The following is an 11,594-nucleotide window of genomic DNA, read 5'->3' on the forward strand; positions in this document are numbered from 1 at the left end:
ATTGCTTTTTATTCTATATTCCTCGATCTGGAATCTTATTTTGATGCAATGTCGTGTAATGTTCTTACTTCATATGTTGATCAGGATAATAAGTAGGAACGTATTTTCAAGATGGTGAATGAACAATAATAGTGTATGTTTTTGTACCGATATTTCATATGATTAAGACAATAATTTATTTAATAAAAATAAAGATTAAGACAAAAATATCCCAGGCTTTACCGTACTACACCAGCTCAAAATATTCAAACAAAACATAGTTCGTTTCAAAATAACTCGCAGCTATTTCTGATTAAAGACTGATTAATAAATGATTTATTGAAGGTTTTTTTTGTTTTTTTTTCTCTCAAGAAAATCTAGTTATGTATGAAGGAGGAAGCAGCAATCCTATACAAAGTAGACATTTAACTCGATGTAAGATAACTCGGAATACTGCATTGACAATACGGAAATATTTACTCATGATTAAGATCCAAAATACACAATGAATAATTAGTAGAAGAAAGTTTAATTATCACGCTACAAAAATATATTAAAACTAAAAATTCAAAATCTCAGACAATGCATACTTCATTTTAAAATATAACCACTAAATAGATATCCTAACAAGTAAAAAGATAAATCAAAGTAACGAACGGGTGCGAAAATCAAAAGAAAAATAAACAAATCTACTAATGTAATTGGTTTTCTTTTTGGCACTCAGTAAACATCAGTAAAACTAAAAACAATGGTGAGGTGTCCAAAAGAGAATTAGACACAGTATTTATACATGTACCTTAGCCACGCTTTAAAAAAATGGAAATATCAAATAATATATCATGCTAGTACTATTGTAAAAGTAGTAGGATACACAGATATGTTTTTAAGATGGTAGCAGCAACCCAAATACAAAGCAAACATATCACGCGTCAAATACGAATTTAAATAACTCGGAATAGTTCACGAAATACTGCATTGACATTACGGTAATATAAGGAACAATAAGAAAAACTAGTTCTTAAATCTTGATAAGATCCAAAATACACTAGGAATTATCACAGATAAATGAATAAACATGACCCAATCACAAGTAATAATGATGTAAATATATACATTTGTACGTATAGGGTAGTAAACAAAATTACTTTTTAGGCATTTGCAAGGTCACATTAGGTAGGCTTTTAAGACACTTGTCAAGGCGGACGCTGTAAGTGAGTTTTCCGGGAATCCCAATTTTTCTAGCAAACTCCTCTGACAATATTTGCGATACAATCGACACTAGATTGACAGTTCTATTTTCTTCGTCATTGATGTCTAACGTAAATACAATAGAACCACTATCTCCGCGTTTAGCGAATTCACTACCATCGCGCCCTTCGACCAAGTAGCCTTTCTGCGTATCGAGAGGTCCATTTAGTCGAAAATCCTGGCTGACAACAACTCCTGCCGTCATGTCGGTTGCAGCACCTTTTTTGTACATACCAGTACCAGGTTTAAGAGAGCCTGTGAACAAAACACCGTCACATGATTCACCAGTATCATTTCTGAATTTTTGAGAGCAAACGTCGATGGTTGTCATGTTATCGTCGACTTCTATCAAGGCGATGTCAAATTGCTTTGCTGAAATGTTTCCTTTGCGATACTGTTTTGCGATGCATTTCCCGAATTTCACAGTTTGTTTATCTTTTCTGACGAAAAATGCGTCATTGCTTTTTGCAAAAATATGACCTGCGGTAATTGCCACGACGATGTGTTTAGGAATTCCCTGTTCCAAATGTGTCGGTCCATCTGCCTCTGTGGTTGTCTCTGTGGCACCCGGGTGTACAGTTGCGTTTGTTACCATTCCGATAGAGCCAGAGTCAGATCCAGTTTGGAATGCATGGCCTTGCTCCAAACCCGTGTCTGTCAAGAAGTCTTGTGAAACATGTATCACTCTTAAAGGTATTTTAAAGTCGCATCGATCGCTGCAAAGGTTTTTTTTTATATCTTGGGTGGTTTGTTTTTGTACTTGGTCACTGCACTTCTCGTCGATAAAGACTATAAATTTGTCCGCAAACAATCCAAATGCAATCACGCCGCAGTTTTTCTTTCTGAAAATGTAGCAGAAAGAATATTGAAGATGCATACATATAAACATAGCATACATTCAGCTATTCAAATGCCTAACTTTAATCTGGCATGTGCTATCTTGAACTTTGTAGCGGCTTCGTATTCAATAAAAAAGTTGTGTTTTTATATTCGCGACTGTTGTTGTTGGCAAACCTGCCCTTTTCTCTATGGCAACGATGGCTTCATTTTTTTTAACCGACAACTCCCTTTCTGTTGATGGTTCTGAAATTTAGGGAATAAATTATTACCAAAATGTATATTGCAATAAGAATTATGTTTTCGGCAAAAAAACCTCTTACCCATTCAATGCCGAATCTATGTCATCAGGAATTTCACATTTAGTAGATCCAACAGCTGCTGATGTTTCACAGTCTGTAAGTACTCGTCGGGTAAGTAATACAGTCACAGCTTCCTTGGTTTTCCGAAGTATGGCTGTTGTGCTGTCAGAGTTTGGAGACTTGATTGTTTCCTCATATTCACCAATGCGTTGCTGCACTACTTTTGCATAGGTAAACAGATATTCGCCTAGAATATGTGTAAGTGTTCGCCTAATGCAAGTTGGGCTTTCTGTTTCTTCTCTGAAAACTCGTACCGATTGGCTTCGTCGGCTTATCTCGACCTCAATGGATGTACTCGGAACATACAACACAATCGACGATTCAAGTACCTGTCAATGAAATTCAAATGATAAGTTAAGTTACGATGTATAAATAAATGTTTAATTTGATTCGTTGGACTGTTTGGTGATCAAATAAATTAGTTTTAAATCATGTTTTTGATAGTAAGATAGTCGATTCACAGCAATGATGTTCTCCTTTGTTGTTGAACTACACTTACCTATACTGGAGTTTAAAAGTGAAAGTAATACTTCTTCAGTTATAACATGAATATGCAAACGTGTATGCACGCTCACAAATACAACTGTACATATGCACATCTTACAGTTATATTAGGATTTTATGCGATGTTATGTCACAATAAGCTTATAATTTTCATGTGTGGCTTGTGTTTTGATCATATGTCATTATTTCAATAAATTTTATTGTCAAAGGACAAATGGATTGGGCAGCAGGCATAGCCTATTTAAGCCCTTTGCAAACATAGTAGCAGACAGTGGTACAAGCATAGACATAGAACACATACAAACACATATAAACAAGTTGGTATTATCAAAATAATAATCAAATTAGGGGAAACAACTACTAATACTAATTTTTATTATAATTGAATCTAATGGTTTGAATTCTTACCTTTTTATTTTGATATTGAAAAGACATATAAAATATATACCGGTATATACATATTATGAAGAGAAAAGAAAAATAGTTTGTTGATGAAGCTGCATGTATAAACATTTGATGGGATTAAATTACCGCACTAAACAGATACAGGCCAAAAAGTCCATTGTATCACACAAGGCCATCCACTGATGAGTTTGGAAATTCAATCCCACCAAATAGTTTAATTTATTTAAACACAGGTTAGATATATAATAAACATGTTGTAAAGCTTTATATTCTTATTTATGTAGTTGTTTCCCAATATTTTTTAATAAAATAGTATAACTGGTCTTCTGAAACCCAGCCCCCCCTCACTAACAATATTTAAAAATAAACAATGAAGACAAATAGGAAATATTAATATTAATATTCATGTACCATTTCTGGAAATATGTCATTATTTCGGATATATTAATGTAATTTGAAAAACTCTATACCATAGCTTCAAGATATAAACTTAAATAAAAGCTTCACGTTTTCCTGCTTTTAGAAAACTACTTACAGTAATGCTAGTCTCATCGTTGTGGAGGAAGAGAATCAGACACGAACAGTCTTGATCAGGTGTCACACTTTTGCAATGTTTTTTGAAACACTTCTCTGAAAAATTACGTAATTTGTATCTGCTAGTTATATGACCCTACTTCAAGAACATTTTACACTCCAGGTTTCTTATGTCATGCTGTTCAGCAGAAACCACAACCTTTGCGGAAAATATAGATAACGTTGCACTGGTTTCAAGTTTTACTCATGCCACTTTTTTATTTATTTTTTCAAACAGAAGTGACATATCTTGGATCAACTTATTTTGTTTGAACGTTTTCTACAAAACCATTTGAGTGGGGCACTGTGGGGCAGAACAATTCAGCCAAAATTCCGAAGATCATGTTTTGCTGAAAGGCTCAAATATAAATGTTATTTAAGCATTTGTAATGAAGTTAAGAGGTCAGATAACGTGAGACAATCAAGTCTCCAAACAAGATAGTAACATAGATATGTACAAAAAGTAGAGAAACAAACTTACCTTTATGATCAGAAATGCAAAATAATCCCTACTTTCCTAAAGTCTTAGAAAAATGCAAGAATTCCAGCCAATTTTATTGGAAACACTTTAAAACACTTTGTCCTTAAACCAAAATAGCATCTCCAAAATGTATTCAACATGAAGGTAAAGATATTACCGATGCTTTTGAAATAAGTAATGTTTTTAATCAATATTTTACAAATATTTCGAAACAGTATATACAGAGTACAGAGGGAGGTAGACCTTCTGAAACTTTGTGTACGCTTCAACAGTACACTGAAGAAAAACATCAAGGGTGCTTCCTTTGATAAACCAAAAGTTGATAAAGAGTGTTAAAAAAGTATTTGGTCAATACAGATACTTCCAAAGCAACTGGACTGGACAATATTGAGCTAAAGTTTTGAAATGTTGTACCAAAGCAATTGCACCTATAGTTTGTAAATCATTGAATTTCAGTGTTGAAATTAGTACTTTTCCAAATTTTTGGAAAAATGCTCAACCCCTCACAGTCGATGTCCCCCCAGGGATCAATCATCGGGCCCTGCATGTTCATCTTGTATGTGAATGATCTACCCTTGGTCACAAAAAACTCAACAATAAACATGTTTGATTCAGCTGCTCACACACATGGCAAATCAATTGAACATACTAATTCCAGTTTAAATAATGATGCCAAATGTGTGTGAACAAAGAAAAAAACTAGAGTTATGTTAATTGGAACATCACAAAGAAATTGTAGACAATCTGAAAATGTATCTGTTTTAATAAATGACAGACAATAAGAAAATGTGAAACAAGAAAAACGTGTTGGGGTTACTATTGACGATTGTTTATCTTGCGATAAACAAATTGCAGATACTGCAAACAAGATTGTATATCAATTTTTTTCCAAATGAGACGCTTTCGACCTTTCCTGACCCAATCATCTTGTCTCTCGTGTAACAATTGCTTCATTAATCCCAATTTTGACTACTGCTCTAATATCTGGTGAAATGCAAGACAGAACCACACTGCAAAGATTGAAAATCTACAAAAACGAGCTGCCAGAGATATTTTGAAATGTGATTTGTGTACACCTTTAATTGAAATGTTTCGCAAACTTAAATGGTGGCCTTTAAAAAAAACGAATGTTCTACAACCACTGTATTTTAATATACAAAGTCTTAATCAACCTGGCTCCAGATTACTTGAACAATTTACTTTGACATCCGATATCCATTCAAGAACTACCAGATCATCAACACAGAATGTATTTTATATGCCATCTTTTGAAACATTTGTTTTTAAAAGGTATTTTACATTACTAGGTCCATAAAATGGAATAGTTTACCATCATATGTACAGAACTGCAATAGCCTTTTATCTTTTAAGAAATGTGTCAAAAAGTATTGTATGGTTTAAAAACCTGTAAGCTCATTGTTTTTGTAATTTGTGTAATTTAGCACATTATTGATGTAAATGTTGTTTAGTTTAAATGTAATACATGGGCTGACCATGATGGTAGGGCTCTCCCCCACCGCTGGAAAGCTCGGGTTATCGTTTCATTTAGAGCTGTTTCTGTGATGATAGTGGTTTTAAAATGTACACGTAAAATTATCTTACCAATTAACTAGTCATAGTACTATTTTATCATTGTTGTATATAATGTTCATCTTTTTATATGCTTTACCACATGGGAGACGAGTCTTTGACTCAATATGTTTAAATTAAGATCATTTTTTTTTTTTTTATTATTATAAATGTTATTTTAGCTTTTGAACTGACGTTAAGGATGTACCCTTCTGAGGTTTCAGTCACGTTAAAGTCTTGTTTTGATCTGGTGTAACGGGTTTTTGGAATATATACCAAATTATGATTGGTTTAATAGCAAACACGCATCTGCAAAACATTTCAAAAAGCTTTATGTCTGCTGTGTGTAGAATATTTTTTACAAGAATTTAAAAAAAATGACCAATTCGGCGGTCATTTTGAAAAAGTGTATTTATGTAAATTTCTTCCGCTTCACAAAAGCCCAAAATTTCACCTTTATTGACACTAGATTGATCACTTAAATTGTCATTGTGTCACCATTTTTAATTGTAGCAGTTTAAGTTTTGTTGTACAACGTTTTAATGTCAAATATGATCAAAATGATATACAAAAAAGTGGAAAGGAATATATCATTGGTATTATCTTTTTTACATATTAGGGTAATTAAATCACTTTTGATTTTGACCCCGAAAAAGGTTGAAATAACACAAATAATAATGGGACAAAAAATGAAGCAAACGTTTAAGAAAGAGAAACGCATTTTTTTGATTCATTGAATACTAAAAAAAGTTTAATACAGGATCTGTACTGACTTTGGTAATGTTTTGTGTTTTGATCTGTGCTTGACACATTATTATTAATACATTGATACATGTTTCTTAGCATATAGATGTCAGTTATTTACGAAAACAGAAACTATATTTTTATCGATAAACAATTTGAATCGACTTTTGGGTCGGCATATCCATTACGTTAAAAATATTACCTGTAACATCCGTTTTTTCATTGTAATCATGGTCCCCCATTATGGCAGACATCTTTTGTGAACTATCATCCACATTTCTGTCCGTAGCTATATATAGCGTCAGTTCGTGTTGGTCCAGGAGACTTGGGGATTTCGAAACATGGTTCCAATCACCGTTATCAAATATACTTTTACACCTATTTTGAATGTCCTTAGCGAATTTCAAGTTTTGCTGTAAGAGCGGAAAGCTTTCCACTTTGCAACATAGACGAAATACCCGAATACCCGGATCTGTACTGACTTTGGTAATGTTTGGTGTTTTGTTCTTTGCTTGCAATCGTACGGATCGAAAATCATTTGATGATTTGTAAATGTCAGGATACGTGTTTCCTCTACGCAGTTGGTGCTTCCCATTCCGCATGTAATAATACGATATACAGTGAATAACATATATCTTATCTTATTAATATATTTTGGCTGTGAAAGAAAAATGTTATTAATAAAACTTGTACACAAATAAACTGTAAACCAAACCTACTAGTTCTCCTCCACTATTCCTAGCCTCCTTCTCACATTTATATTTTATTGTAAACCAACTAACCTAGAATAGCAAGTTTCTAAATTAGAATGTGTGTGTATACATTATGCTATCGACAACATATTTAGTACGACAACATCTTAATTGTGTGCTGAATCCTACAGACGTTGGGCTCCTCCACATGCAGGATTGTGTGGCATTATATTCCATATGGATGGTCCGTACTATGTCAACAGCAAAAGGGAGTCTAAATATGTTCATCTGGAAGAATTTCTGACACTATGACATTGCCTGTTATAGAATTCAGAGGTGATGAACCCTGGAGGCTGAGAAAGCAAACAAATGTCAATCTTAAGTACGCTTGTAATGGACCGTATAATACGTACAGTAGTAGTATTGATTTGTATTTGGGAAGCGCTAAATATCGAACGAGGCCAAGATGCTGCCGTGGATAAATTATATTACTTCTTTAGGTACTGGTCAAGGCTTATAATTAATCAATAGTGCCCACGTGCACAGAATCACCTTATCATCACTTTCACATATTTGGATCAATGTAACGTAATTAAGGTAAATAAGATAACCTATGTATGAGTTATGAAATGAACACGGACGGATTTTGAATTACTGACAATATATATCAGTGGCTCGAGAGCGAGATCGAAAGCACTGTAGAGTGCCTATATATGAAAACGTGAATAATATAAAGCATATTACTGATTATGTCTTCGTTCGAATTGTTTTCATATTACAGAAAACTGTATGTTAAGGGTATGTTTAAAAGTTCAACAAAAGATTAAATGTTCGTAACAGTTATGTAAAGAATAGAGTGAAAGGGCAGTGCAAGCTATAAACGAAGTTCATAAGATATATTTTATGATTTGTGAATTTTTGATAACTTAAAACATGTACATGTACAAATTATAGGTTGATGTGGTCAATTTTTATAATTTTCAAGTATGTTAGGCCTGAAAACCATTTTTTTCTGTTGACATAATTCGCAGTTGTAAATAGTTCTAGTGCTAAAACGACATTTTCGGTAATTTACTTATAGTTTTTTAGTTCGTGAGGGCACAAACTTGTATTAAGAAGGGGGTAGTAGAATGATCCGTAGAAAACGTACGGTAGTAGTAATGATTTTTATTTTCGGAAGCGCTAAATATAGAACGAGGCCAAGGTAGTACCGTGAATAAATTATAGTCTTTTTTAAAGGTACTAGTCAAGGCTTAGAATAAATAAAAAAATCGTGTCCACGTGCATCACTACTTTGACCAATGGGGATGTAATCCAATTTTAACACATACAAATACTGGGGTCATATAAAACGGAAAGAGCGCACTTGACAATAGCCAGAGTTCAGTTATGTTAGTTACAGGGTAGTTGTAGGTTTGCTAATTTTTGAGTTTTAGTGTAAGTCGTAGATTTTTTAAAATGGAGACTGAACGCGTATGTAGTGTGAAAGACCTATAGTGGAAAACGAACGGATTACAGAAGAGGAATGAATGTGGCCTGGACGTGTATGGCTACTGTTGAACCTTACTTGCTGTAGTAAATATGTGAACGTTATTTCTTGTGTCTATTCTCTATCGTACCAGATTTCTATCCCACGAACAACTCGACGCCTTCTATCAAAGAAGAGAGGTTTACATAATGTGATAACAGAATTTATTTTAAATAATCGAAAAATTAAGAAATAGTTCCAACGACGAAAAAATGCCAGAGTAATGATAGTTTCATGTTATAGCCATCATAATTACTTATATTAGCGCATGTAATATCAATAGATGGAAATCATTAATAGCTCCTTTTTATATTAGCGTTCCGCTCTTGAGGATAACCGAACAATGTATAAATGTTTATGAGTGGTAGGAAAACATTAAGCTGTTAAATGAAACATAGATGAACGACTTACTTTTTCTAGGTCTTGACCTGTCCTACGTGATTCTGATGACCCTGCCGATACCGGTTTTTTCCTCTTAGCGTCTACAGGTTGTGTAGCGTGTTTACTACATTCTCTAAAGGTGTTATTTGGTGCGGTCTCGATCCTTATATTTGCCATCGGTCCTGCATGCGAAATAAAGGGTCAGCAAGTTTGTCACACATACTATTAAGTAAAAATAGATTTGATCAAACTGACATCATGATAATGTATGTGATATGATTTTGAATTTAACTAATGTATTACATTACGTTAGTTATACTAATACGTGCAATCGATTGAAAGTGTACCTCTAAATGATTACACCATACTGAATTACTTGTATTAGGCAGTGTTTAAGTAGTTCACTAATCAGCTTACATGTATCTGTGTTGAATTTCGGGAGAGTAATCTCCCTTGGACTGTGGACCGTGGACCGCGCCGACACGAGATCTCGTGAGCTACGCGACAACATCGTTGTGACGTATTGGTGCAGTCTCTTATACATCTTGAAACCGAACATACAACACGTGAGTGATTTTCCTCCACCTTGTCTTTGATTTCAGGAGCTGGGAGCATTTACAACTACTTGTTGTGACGGTGTGTGAATATACCGAATTCAGGACGGCACAGCTCTGCGACCCTGACATGGGGCCAGTGATGTTATGGATAGAGAATAACAGCTGTCCGACGGAGGCGAAGCTATTCGGACATGGTCACGCCGCCAGGCCTTGTGGTTAATAAGGAATTCGTTAATTTACAAAAGGGGGTATTGTATCGACTTTTACAGCCTACCTTGCGCCACAAGCGGCCCCGGGTGGTTCTCCCCGCCAATTTGCGTGACACGGCATTGAGCTGTGCATATGATAGCAACATAAGAGAGAGAGGGGGAGAGGAAGACGTTCCTCCGGTTGAGGCAGCATGGCTGGTGGTACATCATGACGCCGGATGTCAAACTTCACGTACAGTCCTTTAGTTCCTGTACGCGGAACAAAAAGCGAAGAAAAACTAAGACCGGGCTTAAGTCCTTCCATGCCGGATTCCCTATGGAGAGGGTACACATTGACATCTTGGGACCATTCTCCACTAACAAAATTGGCAACCGGTATATCATGATGATGGTGGATCAGTTCACCAAAGGGGTAGAGATGGAAGCTCTCCCGAGCCAGTGTTCAGAGGCTGTCGCATACAGTGTGGTTAAGAACATCTTGTCCAATTTTTGGTGCCCCTTACAGATTCATACAGATCAGGGGCCAAACTTCGTAAGCAAATTTGGAAATCGCCAAGACTCGTAAAACGCCTTATCACCCCTACTCAAACGGACAAGTGGAATGGGTAATCAGCACGGTGCTACAAATGATAAGCTGCTGCATTAAGGGTAAAGATGATACCTGGGATTACTACCTTCCTTTAATCAAGATGGCTTTGCATGCGACAGAACACAGGAGCATCGGGTTCACTCCCAACATGATGATGATGTTGGGAAGGGAAACATTACAGCCACTAGATCTTCCGTTGGGTCTCCCGACTCCCGCAGATAGGAAGCCTCATTAGTGGGTTAGGCATTTGATTGATTCGCTGTTGGGAATTCATGCTGTTGCCCGGCATGTAGCACCGTCCTCTGTCTTATATTTTTTCAATATTTTACAGAGATTAAAGAATACTTGTAAATGGACCTTTTTATGTTGAGACAACTTTTCTTTAATCGGTTCCCTTTGTCCGAAACAGAAGCTGTAGTTATCGGTAGCACGCGCCATTTTTACAAGGTAATCAAATATTTGTTTCCCCTCTTTTCAATACGTATTCCGATTCTATCTGAAGTCGACAATTAATTCTTTATAGAGAAAAGGTTGTTACATGATCATACATTCTAAGTCAACATCGTATGAAAACATGAACTGTTGAAAAATTACGATTTAAAAAAAAAATGTTTGACATTTTTAATCTAGCTGCGATAACGTAGCTTTCTGACGAAGAGCGATATTTTCATATATTGCGTCGCCGCGCCAGAGGAGGCCGGGTATTCATATTAGTACTAATTTAAATCTTGCATGTCAAAAAAAATAAAAAAATCGTTTAATTTAGCAATATAATTAAATCAAACAATTTTATTGATCCCGGTAATATTATAAATTATTTAAATATAATAGCGCACACATCTCATTTGACCCCGATCGCGAGTAGCTACAGAGGAGTGAACAGAATACGCCGTGGCCACCACAACAGTTATCCCTTGAAGGGTCTCGTGGCAAATC

At 35.2% G+C, this 11,594-nt stretch overlaps 1 protein-coding gene across 1 annotated transcript; it reads right to left on the reverse strand.

Annotated features, from left to right (window-relative positions):
• Window positions 1–1,068: 1,068 nt before the first annotated feature.
• On the reverse strand, window positions 1,069–9,480 carry LOC110449033. The gene is made up of 5 exons (XM_021495605.1): window positions 9,334–9,480; window positions 6,905–7,115; window positions 3,871–3,965; window positions 2,388–2,755; window positions 1,069–2,069 (listed from the first exon to the last, which is right to left on the reverse strand). Exons 1-5 carry the CDS (start codon window positions 9,478–9,480, stop codon window positions 1,121–1,123), a joined length of 1,770 nt encoding a protein of 589 aa, XP_021351280.1. The 3' UTR covers window positions 1,069–1,120.
• Between the last annotated feature and the right edge of the window lie 2,114 nt (window positions 9,481–11,594).

This window comes from Mizuhopecten yessoensis, unplaced genomic scaffold, assembly GCF_002113885.1.
Source record: "Mizuhopecten yessoensis strain PY_sf001 unplaced genomic scaffold, ASM211388v2 scaffold4429, whole genome shotgun sequence".
Classification (NCBI taxonomy): domain Eukaryota; kingdom Metazoa; phylum Mollusca; class Bivalvia; order Pectinida; family Pectinidae; genus Mizuhopecten; species Mizuhopecten yessoensis.

Coding starts and splice junctions, on each gene's coding strand:
- LOC110449033 (XM_021495605.1), bottom strand. CDS start 9,480: ATGGCAAATATAAGGATCGAGACCGCACCAAATAACACCTTTAGAGAA. Junction 3,966..6,904: donor TGAAAAAACGGATGTTACAG/GTAATATTTTTA, acceptor GTAATTTTTCAG/AGAAGTGTTTCAAAAAACAT. Junction 2,756..3,870: donor ACGATGAGACTAGCATTACT/GTAAGTAGTTTT, acceptor TTTCATTGACAG/GTACTTGAATCGTCGATTGT.